The sequence below is a fragment of the Monodelphis domestica genome, chromosome 3 (genome assembly GCF_027887165.1).
Source record: "Monodelphis domestica isolate mMonDom1 chromosome 3, mMonDom1.pri, whole genome shotgun sequence".
In the NCBI taxonomy this organism is placed as follows: Eukaryota; Metazoa; Chordata; class Mammalia; order Didelphimorphia; family Didelphidae; genus Monodelphis; species Monodelphis domestica.
Window position 1 is genome coordinate 63,350,580 of NC_077229.1, and position 18,056 is coordinate 63,368,635.

The 18,056-nt window shown below is 37.5% G+C and overlaps 1 protein-coding gene across 1 annotated transcript; it reads right to left on the reverse strand.

Annotated features, from left to right (window-relative positions):
* Nucleotides 1-7,002: 7,002 nt before the first annotated feature.
* Nucleotides 7,003-14,011, reverse strand: LOC130458052 (ceramide synthase 4-like; the record flags this gene model as incomplete). The annotated part of the gene is made up of 3 exons (XM_056820954.1): nt 7,003-7,113; nt 13,199-13,327; nt 13,907-14,011. Coding segments are annotated over 3 exons (345 nt in total), but the record flags the coding sequence as incomplete, so codon positions are not given.
* Between the last annotated feature and the right edge of the window lie 4,045 nt (nt 14,012-18,056).

Consider the following 18,056-nt stretch of genomic DNA (forward strand, 5'->3'; position numbering starts at 1 on the left):
AGGGTAATTTTCCTTGATAATTTCTTAAGATGTGATGTCTAAGTTTTTTTTTTTTAAGCCATGGCATTCAGATAACTGAATAATAATTCTTAAATTATCTCCCCTTGATCCATTTTTCAGATTAGTTGCTTTTCCAATGATATAGTTCACATTTTCTTCTGTTTTTTTCTTTCTTTTCATTTTTGTTGATTTTTTTCTTGATGTCTGATTGTGTCTTTTTAGCTTCCACTTTCCCAATTTTAATTCTTTAAGAAGTGAGTTTTCGTGCCTCTTTTTCTTTTCTTTTCTTTTCTTTTCTTTTCTTTTCTTTTCTTTTCTTTTCTTTTCTTTTCTTTTCTTTTCTTTTCTTTTCTTTTCTTTTCTTTCCTTTCCTTTCCTTTCCTTTCCTTTCCTTTCCTTTCCTTTTCTTTTCTTTTCTTTTCTTTTCTTTTCTTTTCTTTTCTTTTCTTTTCTTTTCTTTTCTTTTCTTTTCTTTTCTTTTCTTTCCTTTCCTTTCCTTTCCTTTCCTTTCCTTTCCTTTCCTTTCCTTTCCTTTCCTTTCCTTTCCTTTCCTTTCCTTTCCTTTCCTTTCCTTTCCTTTCCTTTCCTTTTCTTTTCTTTTCTTTTCTTTTCTTTTCTTTTCTTTTCTTTTCTTTTCTTTTCTTTTCTTTTCTTTTCTTTTCTTTTCTTTTCTTTCCTTTTCTTTTCTTTTCTTTTCTTTCCTTTTCTTTTCTTTTCTTTTCTTTTCTTTTCTTTTCTTTTCTTTTCCTTTCTTTTCCTTTCTTTTCCTTTCCTTTCTTTTCTTTTCTTTTCTTTTCTTTTCTTTTCTTTTCTTTTTTCTTTTCTTTTCCTTTCTTTTCTTTTCTTTTTAAACCCTTCCCTTCTGTCTTAGAATCACTACTGTGTATTGATTCCAGGGCAAAAAAGCAGTAAGAAGAGCTAGGCAATGGGAGTTAAGTGACTTGCCCATGGTCACACAGCTAGAAAGTGTCTGAGGCTAGATTTGAATCTAGGACCTCCCATCTATAGGCCTGGCTATCAATCCACTGAGCCACCTAACTGTCCCCTGTAGCTCCTTTTCCATGAGTCTAATTATACTTTTTAAAGAGTTGTTTTCTTCAGTTAATTATTTATACATTTTAAACAATTTTTTTGTTTCTTTTACCATGCTATGAATTTTTATCATGATTTTCTTGCATCACTCTCATTTCTTTCCCCAAGTTTATCTACCTCTTTTATTTGAATTTTAAAATATTTTTGATTTCTCCCAGTAATTCTTTTGGAGTCTTAGACCAATTAACATTTTTCTTTCTCTTTTTTTAATAATATTTTATTGCAATAAAACAATAGCATATAAGTATAAGAATCATTCAATTATTATATATTCTTGGAGTTATAAATGTCATAATTCGGATTAACTGTTCAGATCTAGCTCATCACTGGAATGCACTCTCTCATTTTCCTTTTTGGTGTTTTTCTCTTCCTTCAAGAGTTAGTTTAGACATACATAATCTCTTCTGCCTTCACTGATTCTTCTCTGTTAAAAGCAATTCACATTTTTATTGAAGTCTTTGCTTCTAGTCATTTGTATATTGTTGTACTCTTCTGTGTTTGTACTTTGATCTTCCTTTTAATTCTAGTAACTTTCTAAGGGTAGGTTCTTTTTTTGTTGTTGTTTTGTTTTGTTTTTGTTCATTTTCCAGCCTATTTCTTGACTTTTGACTTTATAAGAAAGTTTGCCTACCTCCTTGGGTGGAGGTGGCACTATGGCAAGCTTCAGCTATTTCTAGGTGCTGTTTTCAGAGCTAATTATGAGATCCTATAAGTTTTTAGTTCTACCAATGTGGTATGATTTAAAGAGAGGTGTGGTCACTCCTATTTTGGTTTGGCTCTGGTCTGTGAGTGAATATAAGCAATCTTTTCTGTCCTTGAATTGTGACTAGCATCCCTTCCACTTTAGCCACATGCTTTAATGTGGCAGTACTCCTTCTTATTCTAAGACTATGACCCAGACCATGACCAGGATCCCTAAATGTGGAATGCAACAGAGTCCTGCATTCAATTTCAATAAAATATCCCCTAAAATCTCCTTCCGGCCATTTTTCTGACCTCCTTAACATATCTGGGCTGAGAGATCTAGAAGTCATGGCTGATGATTTGGTTGCCCTCAAGGCCTATGCTGGCTTATTGGAGCAGGGTCTTTCTGATGACTTGATTGGGAGCTGTCTGAACTAGACTAGCCTTCTCTAAAAAATCAGTGAGATAGACTTTTCCTATTAACCTAACTTGTCTTAGTAGAAAATTGTTTAATCTATTCTTTTGTTGCTCCTATAGCTCTAGAATTTGTTTGGAGGCATTATTTTGAAGTTGTTTGGAATGGAATATGGGAGAACTTAAATGAGTACCTGCCTTAACCCCACCATTTTGACTCCAACTTTCTCCAAAATTTGAATTTTCCCAAGAATCTATGGCCTTTCAGTTACTTTACTATCGTAGACACATGGTTTCAACCTCACATTCCCATCTCCACTTCCCATACCTTTCCAATGGTCCTTCAAGGACAGAGTTTTGTATGCTATAGTCAAATAACTTCATGTTGCAAATCTATTTCTATTGTTTACATTTGATATCTGTTATAACTTGACATTGATAATGGGCAACTCCTAAAAAGATTTTATAATGCCACAACTTTCTGCAAATTAGGAAAAAAAATTATGTCCTTTACTTGTCTTTCTTTATCTCTACAATCTCTAAACTTGCCAGGGTTGGGAAGAGAGAAAGAAAGAAAGAAAGAAAGAAAGAAAGAAAGAAAGAAAGAAAGAAAGAAAGAAAGAAAGAAAGAAAGCACACACAGAACTGCCAATAATAATAAAAGTTCCCATATTTTTCTGGCCAAATTTGCTTCCCACAACTATCTAAGTACTGAGTCCAGTCACTTGCTTTGGAAATTTTCAATTGAACAGGCAGTTTTCCCTTATCTTAAGCTTTTAACATCTTTGCCTTGTGTCAACTTAAAATTGACAGAGGCCATCTAATCACCATTGCCCTGTTTCCATGTATACACAGACCTTTTCATTCATGCACAATTGAGAAAGATTCAGTTTTAGTTTGGGGTCTTATTTCTCCTTATCCTTCCTGAATTTGGGAAGTTTAGTTCTCTGAGCTCTTCATGGATGACTGATCACTGATAGAGTGCATTCCAGCCTAGCATGGACCAGCTGTGCAGTTAGAGTAGACTTATTCTTAATAGTTAATCTAGTGAATGGCCCCTTCTGGCTGACTTACTAAATGGTTAAAAGGAAAATCTTCATTCAAGCTTCATCCTGATTAATAGAGAAAACTCAAGAATTAAGATAAAAGGAGTTTATTGTAGTACAACAAGTCAATAGAATTGGGTTCAGCATGGGCTTGAATTCAAATTGCTTTTTCTCAGTGCAATATCAGGCAAGGTTGCCAGCCATGAGAGAGATGGATGATTTGAGGAGACATAAAAATATATGGGCAATCTGCGGTGAGTGGTATAGTAAATAACTTAGGGAAGTTTAAAAGGTCTACATGGGAACTTAAAAAAGTCTCTTCCCACTTTCTCCTCCTCATCCTATTCTTCAGAGGACCAGTTCTCAGTAGCTATGTCCAAGGACAATGATTCAGGAAGACAGTTTAAAAGAAAAGTCAATAAACCCACCATAAAATCTTCAGCGGAGGTATTCCATCCTTCTTCATCTACCTCAGTGAAGGTGGGGACCGAGGGATCGATAGACATGGAGAGACAAAAGTAAAGGGCCCCAGTCCAGCAAAGGTTTTGTTTTATGGAACTGATAGTCAGAATCTGAGATATTTTCCAGGTGATTCAGTCTTCAGACATGAGAATACTATTATCAGGAATCATTATTGAACTGGACTAGGTTATGCCACTGGAACAGGCTCAGTAGCAAGTTGGTTAGCCCCTTGAACTTCTCCAGGCTGTAGACTCTGTGACATAATTGGCCTGGAGTCTCCCATTGCTTTACTTTAATAGCTGACTATTCATCACTTGTCTCCTGTTTCTCTATGTCACTCCTCACATCATTTTCCACCTGAGAACCAGAGGGATAATCAATAAACTTTTATTAAGCCCCTGCCATGCACCCATCACTGTTCTAAGTAAGGGAGAAACCTAGACAAAAATGCAACAGGCCTTGCACTCAAAGAACTTCCATTTCATCAGCAGAAATATCTTATACATGTAAAAGTATATATAGAATATTTGCAAAGTAAAAAGATAAAGAAATTTTGATACTAGAAATTGGGGGAGGGTAGGAAATCAGCAAACGCTTAATTTAGAGGATACTTGAGTTATTTATTAGAGGATATAAGGAATTCTGAGCAGTAGAGGTGAGGGAGGATTGCATAATAGACATGGGACAATCACTACAAAGACACAGAGATGGGAGATGGAGTGTTCTTGGTGAAAATAGCAAGAAGACCAGTTTGGCTGAGCAGAATTATAGGTGAAGCAATAAGAAAATGTTGAGTGAGAATGGAAAAAGTTGATTTGGGCCAAGTAGTATCAAGTTTTAAATAACAAATAGGGTTTATACTTTTGTTGTTGTTGTTGGTAATGGGGATCTACTGGAATATCCACTGTTACCTTGTCATTGATACCACTTGCTATTTCACCCTTTGGAGCACTGGGTCTTGCATTTGCCCTGGCACTATATGAACCCTCAAACCTCCACATTCTGATTTCTGGCTTTGGAACATGCATCAATATTCCATTACTCTAGGATCCATTGTTCCTGGAAAGAACATGTTCATTATGAGTTCATTCACAACCCTAATGACTTCCCCAAAGAGATAAAGTTTATAAAGTTCTTTGGAAACCTTAAAGCACTACACAATTGCTAGTTATTATTCTCAAATTAAAATACTACTTTCTGGCCACTTGCTTTCTATATATTATCTTCCCTTACTTAAGAGCAGGGATAGTTTTCATTTTGTTTAAGTTTCCTTGGAGCTTAGCACAATGGTAAGGCTTTCAATAATCTTTTTCAATTAATTTATTAATTGCATAGGAGAGTTAATTTTTTCTATACTTAATCAATTCATCACATAATCTCAGTCCTGGTGGCTATTATTAATCAACAATCAGGCCCTCAGTGAGTTCAATAGGCATGGGGGCAATAGTTTACCTTGCAGTGTTTCTCCACCCCCTCTCCACAACAAACACTTACCATCATGCTTGTTATTGTTGTACTCTATCCATGGTTCCATTTAGCTGCCTTATCCTTATACTGGGGACTTCAATATCTTCTCTTAATTATCCTAACTTTCCAACACAACTATTTATTTCCCATGACCTCCTCTTCTCCACCTCAGTCACATATAGGAATGGTCATAACATTAATCTTGCCATCACCCACAAAATCACCATATCTATAACTCTAAGATTCTCTTGTTGATGATAATTTTTTATCATTCCATATTTCCTTCTGATTTACAATCCCCAACCACATCAACCTTTCTTATCTTGACCCCTAGGTGAATCAATCCAACTGGACCGTATTCTCCACACATGAATATCTCGTCTCCTTGTCCTATTAGCTATCATACTTTGCCAAACAAACTTTGGATTACTTCTACTATCCATCTCCTTTATTCCTATTTATGTGCTATAGAATGGAGATTTAAAAAAACAACCACAAAAAGCCATAATCACCAAGATGTCCTATAAATTTGTTATATTTTCCTCAACTGGGCTCTCACTAAAGCAAGGAAATTCTTTTATACTTTCCTAATTGTTTTGCTAGGCTACTCACTATTATAGAAATTCCAAACCTTTTCATCCTTCCTGTAGATTCCCATAGTAATTTCATAGAAGGTATCCTACTTTCTTAGCTGAGGATCTCGTCCCCTTCTTCACTGAAACAATTAAGGACATTCCATGAGAGTTTCCTCATCTCCCCTACTTCTTTTCTTAAGTAACTCACATATCTTCTTTCATTAACTCCCTCTTTACCATTCTCTCACATAAAACAGTGGTCTTTCTCTTTGCCAAAGCAAACTCTTCAATGTGTATCCTTAAGCCCATCTCCTCCCATTTCTTCAGCATACTGTATTTTTTCATCTCCTTTCTCTCTGATTTAACATATATTTTGGGGATATCACTTTTAATCTGTGAGTTAGATTAATTAGATTGTTAAGGTTAAAGATGATAAAGACCTGAATTAGGATTATGGGTGTGAGAGTAGAGAAAAAGAGTTTAGAAAGTTGAGATATTGTATAATTTGGACCCTGACAATATGTAGAGTGAGAAAGAGTGGAAAAGAATAGGCATTGATGAAGTGAAAGAATAAAGAGGGATGGGGGGAGAGATGGGAAGAGATATTGGGGAAGATAAAAGTTGAAAGATAAGGGCAAGATTGCTTACTGGAACCAATCAGGTGCCTGTTGACACTAGGATTTGAAGATTGAGTCTCCCACACTCCCCTTCTATATCTAGTAATTCTTTTTCCTCCCTTCTCCTTTGCTGCTGGTCATGAGTTGTGGGGAAGGTCAGTGGGCCAGAGCTAATGTTGTACCTACCTGACCATTTGATAAAAGTTTGTAGAACATTTGGAGGATGAGGAAAGACCAGAAGATATTGAGACACTGAAGGACCAGAAGGAGGCCAATGGCAAAATAGTATCCAAAGAAGAACTTGTTTCTGGTGACAACAACATGGTAGACTGAGTAGAGGACACTGCAATAGAGAGAAGAACTGGGAATCACAATGTAGGAAGGGAAGAAGCCAGGCTGCTAGAGTTTAGACCTCTTGGTCATCAGAAACAACCCCCATACAACCCCAAAATGGGAGAGGCAGAGTGAAAAGCCTACTCTCTTGGTCTGACCTTATCCCATCTTTCTCACACATTGAAAGACTGGTCAGGCAAGAGGTTCACTCCTCTTTCTAGGAGTCAGTTTTTGCCATCAAAATCTCCCCAGGATTCAGACCATTTTTCTCTCCATCCTGCCCTCCTCCCATTCTACTTCTGAGGTCCAGGCTCACTTGATTGGGAAGAGAATAAGTCTGCTAAACAGGAACACCAGGGTAAAGAGGATGAACACCGTGTCCCGAGCTTGGCTCCACTGTGCATAACTTAACATCTTATAGCTCTGGAAGGAGATAAAAAAAAATTGCTAACACATAAATCTAGAGTTCAGAGGGGCCTCAGAGGGTATCTAGTGCAACCTACACATGTCCAAGGGTCCTCCTACCGCAGATAAGTAATCATTTCACTTGAAGGTCTATAATGATGGGGAATTCATTACTGCTCACAGAGAACCTATTTCACTTTCAGAGAACTCTGAGCCTTAGGAAGCTTTTCCTTATATGCAACCTAAAGATGGGCTGAGTTTCAGGTCATTGACCAGTGAAAAAGAGCTTCACTATTTTTATTTGGGTATACCTGGATGGATGGTGATATTCATTATAGATCACGTCCCCTTCAAATTCACCCATTTCCAGAACTCCATTCCTCTCAAAGACACCATATCCCTCATCACTCAGATTTGAACCCCACTGGGTATCTTAAACTCTTCTTCATTGTTATCCGCCACTACATATCCAAACAGCTGTTATGACATGTCTCATCTCTATTCTCTTATCACCAATTATAGAGTCAGTAGAAGTAGGGTTAGTATCTTTTCCATGGATTATTGTAAACAACTTCCTAATTGGATTCCCTGCCTCATGTCTCTCCCCACTCCAGTTCACTCAACTGCCTATACTTCCTAAAGTACAGGTCCTACCAAATTACCCCCCCCCCCCACTCAAAAAATTCCAATAGTTTCTTATTATCTCTAAGATGAAATAGAAATCCCCCCTTTATTTTTTGTCATTTGAAGCTCATCATGACCTAGCCCCAATCTATTTTTCTAACCTTTTTCTCACATTCCTGCACTCTACTCTCTAGCCAAGCTGGCCTGTTTTCCATTCCTCAAATTTATACATAACATACAATTAAATCTACAAAAATAATAATAGCCGACATATATAAAAAGCACTATACAAATACCATTTAATTTTGTCTTCACAGCCACTCCAGGAAGTAGGTGCTATTATTATCCTCATTTCACAGATGAGGAAACTGAGGCAGGCAGAAGTTAAGTGACTTGCTCAGGGTCACACAACTTGGAAATGTTTGAGGCAGTATTTGAACTTAGATCTTCCTGATTCCTGATTGTGTATGCTAGCCAGTGAGCCACATAACTTAAGGTATGAAGCCATCATAAAGAGAGGAATTTATTTGTGTCAAATATTCTTTGCTGTGTTGAAACTGAAGACAATATTCTCTTGTTTATTATTTTTGTACTGACACTGCTTTGTTCACTGACAATTATGACATAGTATTTTGGATCTCTCTACAAAGTATTATTTTTTTAATGGAAGTACATCAGCTTGACTAGTTATATTGATTTAAATAACTAATTAATTACTGGATAAGAACAGGGATAGGGTTTGGATCTGTGATTTCACTGATCTAGGGGACTCTGGGCTAAGGAAATCCCCTCTACCAATTTGGGTTGACACCTTTGACTACAGTGATGGAGTCAAATTCAAATTAGACAAAATGAGTCACTAAACACGTCAGGATTCCTTAGCTGCATAGTGACTTCAGAAAACTATATATTACCATTATCTATGTTCTATTATATCTTTATTTATCTTATTAGATATGTCTTAGTTACATTTAATCTGTTTCCTCCTGTACTGTGGAAAGCTGCTAGCTGACCTCTGTGGTTTAGAGCATTACAATATTCAGACACTGGCTCAGTGTCACATACTGGTATGTGTCAGATTTACTTGAATTTGAATTCAACTCTTTATTACTAATAACCAAGGCATATACAGGATTAAAAATAATGAAATATAATCAGTCACATAGTACTCAAGAGGAGCAAGGATTTTTTGTACACTGATAAATAATTAAAATTTTTTATTCCATTTTTCTCTTTTAAAAACTGATATTTGTGGGTTTTCTTAGGTATCAATAAGAATTCAATAGGACATGAAAATGATTTATAAATAAATGCATATATATAGGAAATAAAATTCAAAGAAACTTTTTTTTTTTACTGAAAGGAATGTGAATTCAAAAATCTTAATGATTTCTGAGTTAAAATGTTCTCCACTTTGTCAATTCCTAAAATACATGTCTGTCTACTGACACTCCTCTTTGGAAAAATAAAATCTTTTTCCCTTTAAGAGGAAGGGGGCAGCACTAGCAGTTGGGGAATAGGACAGGCTTCTACATAAATTGCTGCATGAACTGAGTTTTAAAGGAAGGCAGGGATGAAGTAAGGAGGGATAGAGTATATCAGGCCAGAGAGACTGCCAGTACAACAGCAATAAGACAGATGAGCATTGTGTGTACAAAACAAGTAAGCCAGCATGGTTTGGGCCATGCAGTTCAAGATGGGAAATACAATATACCTAGACTAGAAAGACAGGAAGAGACCAAGTTCTGAAAACCTCTAAATGCTAAATAAAAGAATTTTAATTTTCATCCTAGAGGTAATAGGGAGCCACTGCAATTTACTGAGTAGTGGGAATGACATGGGGAGAATTACACTTTAAGAAAATTACAGTGATGGCTCTGTGGAGTATGGATTGGAGTAAGGAAAGATGAGTAAGAGAGACCAGGATAAGGTTATTGCAGTAGTCTAGCTGAGAAGTGATGAGGGTGGCAACTGTGTGAGAGAAAGAGAGCTATATGTGAAAGATGGAGGGGATGATAAAACGACTCATTGTTTAGCACAGTGCCTAGCACATAGGGGTTAAATAAATGATGGCTGAATGACCAACAGATAGAAACAAGATTGCACAATTGATTGAGTGGAGTGAGGGTGAGGAGTCAAGAATTTCAATCAATTGGTATTTATTATTATTAATTATTATTATTAACTAATTACATTAATAAATATAAATAATTAATAATTAAATACAATTATTAAGTGCCTGTTTTGTGTTAAGTGCTGAGTATAGAAAATGAGACAAAAATCCCCTGTCCTGAAGGGACAATCTAATGGGAGATACATCATTCAGACAAATGTATACCAGGATATTCGAGATTATGGACCCAGATGACTAGAATGTCCTTGGAAGTAAAAGGTGTTAGAAGAATGGAGTGTTGGTCTTAATTAGGGAGGGGGGATAATTAATTTTTATTTTGAAAATGTTAAGTTTGAGTTTGGTATTCAGTTCCAAATGTGAGTTATGTGGGACTGAACCTCGAGAGAGATACCAGAGTTGGATATATATATTCTAGAAGGTTTCCCTATAGGGATAGTCACTGAATCCATGGGACCTCATGGAATCTCCAAGTGAGAAAGTACAGAGAAGAAAATAGAAGAGAGCCCGGGATAGAGCCAAGAGACATATCCACAGTTACTGAGTGTGACATGGATGAAGATCCAGCAAAGGAGACCAAGAAGGACTGCTCAGCCAGGTAGGAGAAAAGTCAAGAGATAGCAGAATTACAAACATTTAGAGAGGAGAGAATATTCAGGAGAATTTAACACAGTATCTTAGATGTAGTCTGACCAAGACAACCCATAGCAGGACTATATTTCCCATATACTCGTATAAGTACAGGTTGTCTTCCTGATAGAATGTAAACTCCTCAAAGGTGGAAGTGTTTCCTTTTTTTCTTTGTAGCCTTACTTCTCTGTACTGACTCTGGCATTTAGTAGGCATTTAATAGACATTTGTTGATTGATGAATGTCTGGATATATTGTTTACTTCTACTGTTTTGGACACTGGTTCAAGCATTAACTTTTATAGCTAAAAGTGTCATCTCTTGAGCTCCCCAGGTACTTTCTATCTATTCACATCCTAAACCTTTTCCAAAGAAAATGGCTAGGCATATTTCACTATATTTCACTGCTTGTATAAGGTGTGCATCCTTCATCCTAGCACTGGATCTTTTGGGATCCTGGTGGAAACCCGTTACTTGCAATCTTCCTCACTTTCTGCCATGGACTCATTAGCTAAGCCACCATTGATTCTTTAACCAAGTTATTCAACGTGGCCTGGATAAGTCTCCAGATTATTCCCATCCTATCAAGTTCCACCCCTCCTTTGAGCTCTATCCCCTGCCCACATATTTATGTCTTCTTCCTCACACCACCTCCCTATGACTCCTGCCAAGACTTGACAGAAGAACTAAGGATGTTGGGATGGAAGAAGACTTAAAATATAGAGGCATACACCATCCCCACAGGAAGGCAAAGCAAGATGCCTGATGGCTGCATTGCTGTGTAAACTCCTTAAATGTAAGATTGGCACTTGACAATTATTTTGGCCTTTTACTGGAGACATAGACTGCTAGAATAATACAGTTTAGCTTTCAGACTGTCCATAGGAAATCAGAAAAAACAGAATTGTTATGGAACTCAAAAATTATGAAAAGCTTTGCCAATTCTCTTTTGGGGCCATTCACTATTAGGGATTTGCTAACACTGTTGCTTCATGGACTTTCAGCAAGTTTGGGGAAGGGTCTTTTCTATCAACCATCCCTTTGCAGTGCAGGTCATAGACCAATGATCCTGAGAAATACCACCCTTGGTAACAACCTTATAAGCAATGAGTTCCAGAGTTCTGAATTCAGATATCAACTGACCAGTTCCTTTGAGAAGGTAGTCATTTCAATTGTAGTCTTGTTGAAAGACTAAAAGAATCCATGTCTTGGCTGGCCAGAAGATCTGGCTTGACTATGAAAGCCTGAGGTCAATGTTAAATATCTGTCCCATTGTTCTACAAAGGGCCTGTGACTTTCAGAGGTGTACAATGAGCATAGATTTCTAAGGATGATGTTTTGTGTTTCTGTATAGTTTTAAATATGTGTGTGTGTGTGTGTGTGTGTGTGGTTCTATGGGGATGTGATTGGGGATGGAGACTCTAAATGGTCATTCTATTGCAAATATAGTAATATGGAAATAGGTCTTGATTAATGACATGTAAAACCCAGTGGAATTGACTACGGGAGGGGGGTGGGAGGAGAGGGGAGGGAAAGAGCATGAATCATGTAACCATGAAAAATATTCTAAATTAAATCAATAAATGAATAAATAAAAATTTAAATAAATATGTGTCCATATGTATATATATGTGTGTGTATATATAAATGCTATAATGTGTCTTTTGAAAATTTGAATTTATTACAATGCTAGTGACATATTAAGGAGCACTTTGAACATAGCAGGAATTTTCAATTTGCTTCTAATCAATTTCTTCTGCAAAAATCAGCAAGATAATCCAGAAAACAGCATCACTTCACAATAACTCTGAAGCTGCATCCCTTTCTGACACCTACTTGTTATAAACAAAACTTCAGATATTTGTCAAGTTAAGGTGTCATATTCTAATAGAACAGGAACTGGGAGCAGAAAAAAAACTGCTCTACACCTTCCTACCTTCACCCCAACGCCCATCTCTCATGGCCTCATGACAACTTGTTTGTACACCTAGGGTACAATTAGAGTAGCTGCCCAAGGCACACTCACCATCTGTTGTACTATTTATCTTGGTCATTTAATAAGTATAAAATTCTACTTTCATTTAAAATTAGACTCCTATCTTCTTTGTGTCACTGATGAAGTTTTTGAGTTTTGTGCCTTTAACCTCATTAACCTCATAAATAACTTCATAGAAGCTGTATTTTTTTTATTGGACAATTCTGTATGATATAGTTTTTCTTGGGAATGTTTGTGTCACATTATAGCAAACTGATTGTAAATTTACTAATGAATACTTGGGAGTCTTTTGCATCAGATCCTCTGGAGGGAGAAAATAAATAGTGTCCCATATCTAAAACCCATATTTAGAAGGAAATCAGTTACTATGCCTCTTCCCCTATTTTGAGGGAATTCTCAAGATATGAACCATAGCTAAGTTTTTACTTTTAGGGATTTCTCTGGATTTTTATTGTCTGGTAGGGATAGATCTAGGGAGAGAAAAAATCTTGGCTCTCTCCTTGGGGGCATTCCCTACCTCCCCAAGGATAGAGTCAGGTTAGGACTTCTGTTAGGATCCCTGGGACACCAGGCACAATGGACTACAATAACAGTGTGAGAATTTAGGAACAGCTCTGTTATTTTCTCTGGTACTGTGGCTCCTGCATACATGAGACTCAGGAACTCAGGATGATCCCAGATATGTGTGTATATATATGTATATGTCAGGCTAAACTTACTCACCTCTAAGAAGACATCTGACACATCATAGAGCAGCAATACCAGGGCGCCAATGTGAACAAAGTTGACACAATAGGAGAAGGAGACCAAAGTGATTGTAACAAAATGGTGGATGACCTGCTCCCTGAAGTCCTGGGAAGAGGAGTACAGCCATGTGTTCAGGACATCACATACTTTCTAGAGAATATAGCTGGCTTTGCTCATGCTCAAAGTTATACTCTGACACACAGTTGAGGTATACCATTCCTCCCACCAGTTCTGCTCTGACTTTATGAGAGTCCACTTAGGGCAGGTTCTAGCCCATCAAAGGGAGGCAGAGACTGAAGTATAAGGAGGAGATGGAGGACAGTGGTCAAATTATTGACATCATGATTGAGGGAGAGCTGGAGATTGGGTTGGATATTGAACTAGTGGTAGGAGCTCCAGAGACAGCACTTTGGCCACTGAATTGAAAAGAGTGAAAATGGTTCCTGTCCCAGTTATCCAGCCTCCCACAGTATTTACCACATTCAAATGGACCAGGTCTGCCCTTGTTGCTTCCATGGGGCAAGACCCTTCACTCAGCCCTAGGCACTACCCTTCAGGGCTAGGATCAAGCATGACACTTTTCTCACAGAAGAAGACACTAGAAGTCAGGTTTATCTTCCCTCTACTCTTCTCACTTCTGATTGGAAAAACGGGATTTTTTTTCTCAAATCTATCCAGACTCACCTTTCTCTTTACATCCACGGACAGAGTCAATATTAAGGAGAAGTAGAAGCTGAGTTCTAAAAGGTACCACCAGTATATGGCAGGCTGTAGAGGCTGAGGGTGAAAGCATCCACGTGGTCATTGGTGTTGCCCATGGATTAGGTCATGCTCAGAAATCAAGCAATCAACAAGCATCTATGAAACTTATCTATTATGTAGAAGACACTAGGGATAGAAAGACAAAATAAAACTGTTCTTGCCCTCAAGGAGCTTACATTTTATTAGGGGAAACAATATGTACCTGCACACAAACATATGTTCATATACACACATTCATGAATACATTCACACATATGCATACATCTACAATGTAGACAGGTATACATATACATTGAAAATTGAGTAAATCAAATTGATTCCATTGTGTAATTTATTTCATTTTGTATCACTACCCACATTTTGAGTAACTAAGTTTCGTGTCATTTGTCTCTGAGTTAAATTTGGAAGTTCATCTTTCCTGACAATCACTCTGCCTCTGAATTAAGTTTAGAAGTTTGGTTTTCCTTCTTATTTGCTGTTTTGTCCTTGTATCAAGAGAAACAGTTATCCTTTAAGGATGCAGGTGGATGCCAGGGAGTCTGACTGTTATCTCTGCAACATTGGCTGCCCTTCAAGAAAGTCTAGAGTCTTTTATTGTTGTGATACTAAATAGTCATGCAAGTGGACACCACTATTGAGTTTTCCATTGTGACAAGAGTGAAGAAAGATTTGTTGTTAGCCCCACATTCCAAATTTCTAGCCAATTATATTGCCCCCTCCCATCTATGATGCTTCTGACTTTCTAATCAAATATAGTTTTCCCCATCTATAATACTGCCTTCTAATTTGTGGATGCTACTCCTTTCATACTTAAAAATATGCTAACCCTCATTCAGGGTCTTTTGCCTTGCTGAGAAGCTAAACACTACTTTTATTGGTAACTGCTAGCCTTACCAAAAAACTGAACATGCTCTTCAGGTTGTTGTTGTTTGATCTCTTTTTCAGTCATATTGGACCTTTTGTGTCCTCATTTGGGATTTCCTTGGCAGATACTAGAGTGGTTTACTATTTCCTTCTTCTATTCATTTTAAAGATTAGTCACTGATGCAAAAAGTTTTAAATGATTTACTCAGGGTCACACATCTATTAAATGTCTGAGGTCAGATTTGAACTCAGGAAGATGAGTCTTCCTTACTTCAGTCCTGGCACTCTATCTACTATATCATCTAGCTGACAATTAAGGAACAATGTTTTGACAGAGAAAAGGGAGGATAATATCAAGGGAATCTGTATGAGGGTTGGCCTTAGTGAAAAGTACTTTATCTTCATGAGAGACATATAGGGGAAAGAATGGGGAATAATATGAAGGGGGATTGGGGAAACTGATAAGAGAAGAAGAGGGAGCTTTTGGCATATGGCCTTTTTACTCAGTAAAATATAGAACAAAGTACTCAACTGATTGAGGGTGTTAGAGGGGGTGGTGTAGGCAATTCAAGAAGAGGAGCAAATAATTGGAACAGCTGGTGTGGGGAATATCTAAGATAAAAGATTGCAAGAAAGGGATTGCAGTCAGGGCATAACTTAAATTCCATAACATAACTAAGTCCTTTTGTTCATAATTATGGTGGAATTTGTTACAAGAAACAGGTGGGGATGAAATCAAGAGAATCTGTAGAGAATTGTCTTGTTGAGAAGAGTCATCTCTTCATCAGACATGTAGAAGAGATAAAGGGAGATGATGTCAACAGATTTTGAAATGTGGACAAGGGAAAAAAAGGCCACTCTTGGAAAATAGCCTCTTTTCCTCAATAAAGTATGGAGCAAGGTCCTCAGCTGTGTTAGGATGTGTGAAGGGGTATGGGGATGGGAAGCTCAATGAGAGAAGAAAAGAAATGGGACAATTTCTGTGGACAATGACCAAGACAATCAAAAGCAAGAGGGGAAGGATTTATGGTGAGTCTGATTTGACCACAGCTGGATTGGCCATAGTCTTTATGGTCTAAGTACTATATTTTATGAAAGACATAAAAAAACTGGAAAAGGTTGAAAAGGTGAGTAATCAGGATAATTATGGGCCTGTAGGTAACACCACAATCAGTATTTTAAAAAATGAATTGAATATGGTTTGCTTGGAAAAAAGAAAAAGAAAAGGAGGACATGGTAAACATCTCCAAAATCTTGAAGGGCTATGATGTGTAAGATGACCCAAAAGGGGAGGACTAGGCTTAGTGGAAGGAAATAATGGGCCAGGGTTAGATTTTATGTAAGACCAAAGTAGCTAACAAAGCAAGTTGTTCTAAAGTGTCTTCAAAATTAGGGGGTTTATGCTCCTTCGACAACTTCACATAGAGCAATTTAATCATTTTTTGAGCAAATTATGGTTAGCCACTCTCTCTAGTCCTTTCCAATTTTAAGATTCTGTGATTCTAAAGGTAGGGTTTAGAGGAGGGATAGAAAGGAGAGGGTTTGCAGCAACTACATTCATTTCTAGCCACTAGGTTCTAGTCTTTGAATTATGTAAGGAGTTAAAATCCAGCCTCAGATACTTACCAGTTATGTGACCCTGGGCAAGTCATTTAACCTCTGTATGCCTCAGGTTCCTTATCTGTAAAAAGGGATAATCATAGCACCTCCTTTACAGATTGTTGTGGATTCAAATGTGATATTTGTAATGTACTTTGTAAACCTTAAGATACTTAAATGCTAACTTTCATCATTATCATCATTCCTCAGCCTTATTTCACTGGACAAATCTTGCAACTGCCTTTGTCCAATGACAACTCACCAGTTTGGGATATTTTCTCAAGACTGTCTCTAAGTCCCAAAATGAGGTTTCCTGGAAGAAACAATGGACTTGTTTTAGACATTGCTCTTAGAATCCCTTCCCCACAAATAATGGTTTCTCACCATAGCTGAGAACCTTCCCTCAGGGAACTCCTAGCACTCAAGAGGAATTATCTCTTGTCTTTATCCTGGCCTCATATTTCTTCCTTCTCCTGTAGGGATCAATTAGAATCAAACTGATGGTGTTAAATGAGATATAAACCCTGGTTAAATGAGAAGTTTGGCCCTTTTCTCCTTTCTACTTCTATCTAGGGCAGTGTTGGTGAACATTTTCGCGATCATGTGCCCAAAGTATAACTTCAAGCTGCCTGTGAGCCCCTTGCATTACTCCAGACAGTGGAGGAAGGAAATGCTCCTATTGGGTGGCTGGACAGTGGTGGGGCATGCAAAAAATATCCCTTGGCACTGTGGAGGGGAAACAGAACAGCCCCTCCTGGTGCTGCTGTGGCTTTGCCAATAGGGTTTAGGCTATCAACACCTACTCCTTTTATTAGCTACAGAATAGTTAGGGGGTATGGTCTGGGTTAAGGAAGTCTGTCAAAGTAAGAAGCTTTTATATGATTAGAGAATTTAACCAGCCATTCTGTGTCAAAAATTTTTAAAAAGGTTTTAGCAGTAGAGTAGGACAGCCAAAAATACTAATTAGACTTTGGGCTTCCTTAAGAGAGTTATAACTTCCATGAATAAAGAGGGGTAGTCCCACTGTATTCTATCCTTATCATTCTGGAGAACCAAGTGAAGTTCTATGCACCAGCATTTAAGAAAGACATAAAAAAGGTAAGGAGTATTCTGAGGAGGGCCACCATTAACAAGAAGTAGGTGAATTTGCCTAGAATACAGAGTATATGTTGGGGCTAATATATGAGAAGCCTCAAAGCATAAATTAAAGTCAAATTGTGTGGAGTCAAAGAGAATAGTTTGTATTTGGTCTTAGAGGCAATAGAGAATAAATCAAGTTTCTTAAGGAGGGAAGTGACCTGGTCAGATAATGACTGTGTGGAGGATGGACTGTTAGAAGGGAGACAATGGAGCCAATAGAAGAAATTAGGAGGCTATGTCAATGGTGGGGAACAGAGATGAAGGGGATGGGTTTCAAGATATATTACAGAAATAGAATCATCATCAACACTTGGGAACTGATTGGAAGACTAAGAGGAATTTGATGACCATATTCAAATCAGTTGTCATAAGGGAAAGGGATTTGCTTTTTTCTGCTTGGTGTTAGGGGCAGAAGTAAGAGTAATGGGGGAAAATTACAAAGAGGCCAATTTCAGCTTGATCTCAGGAA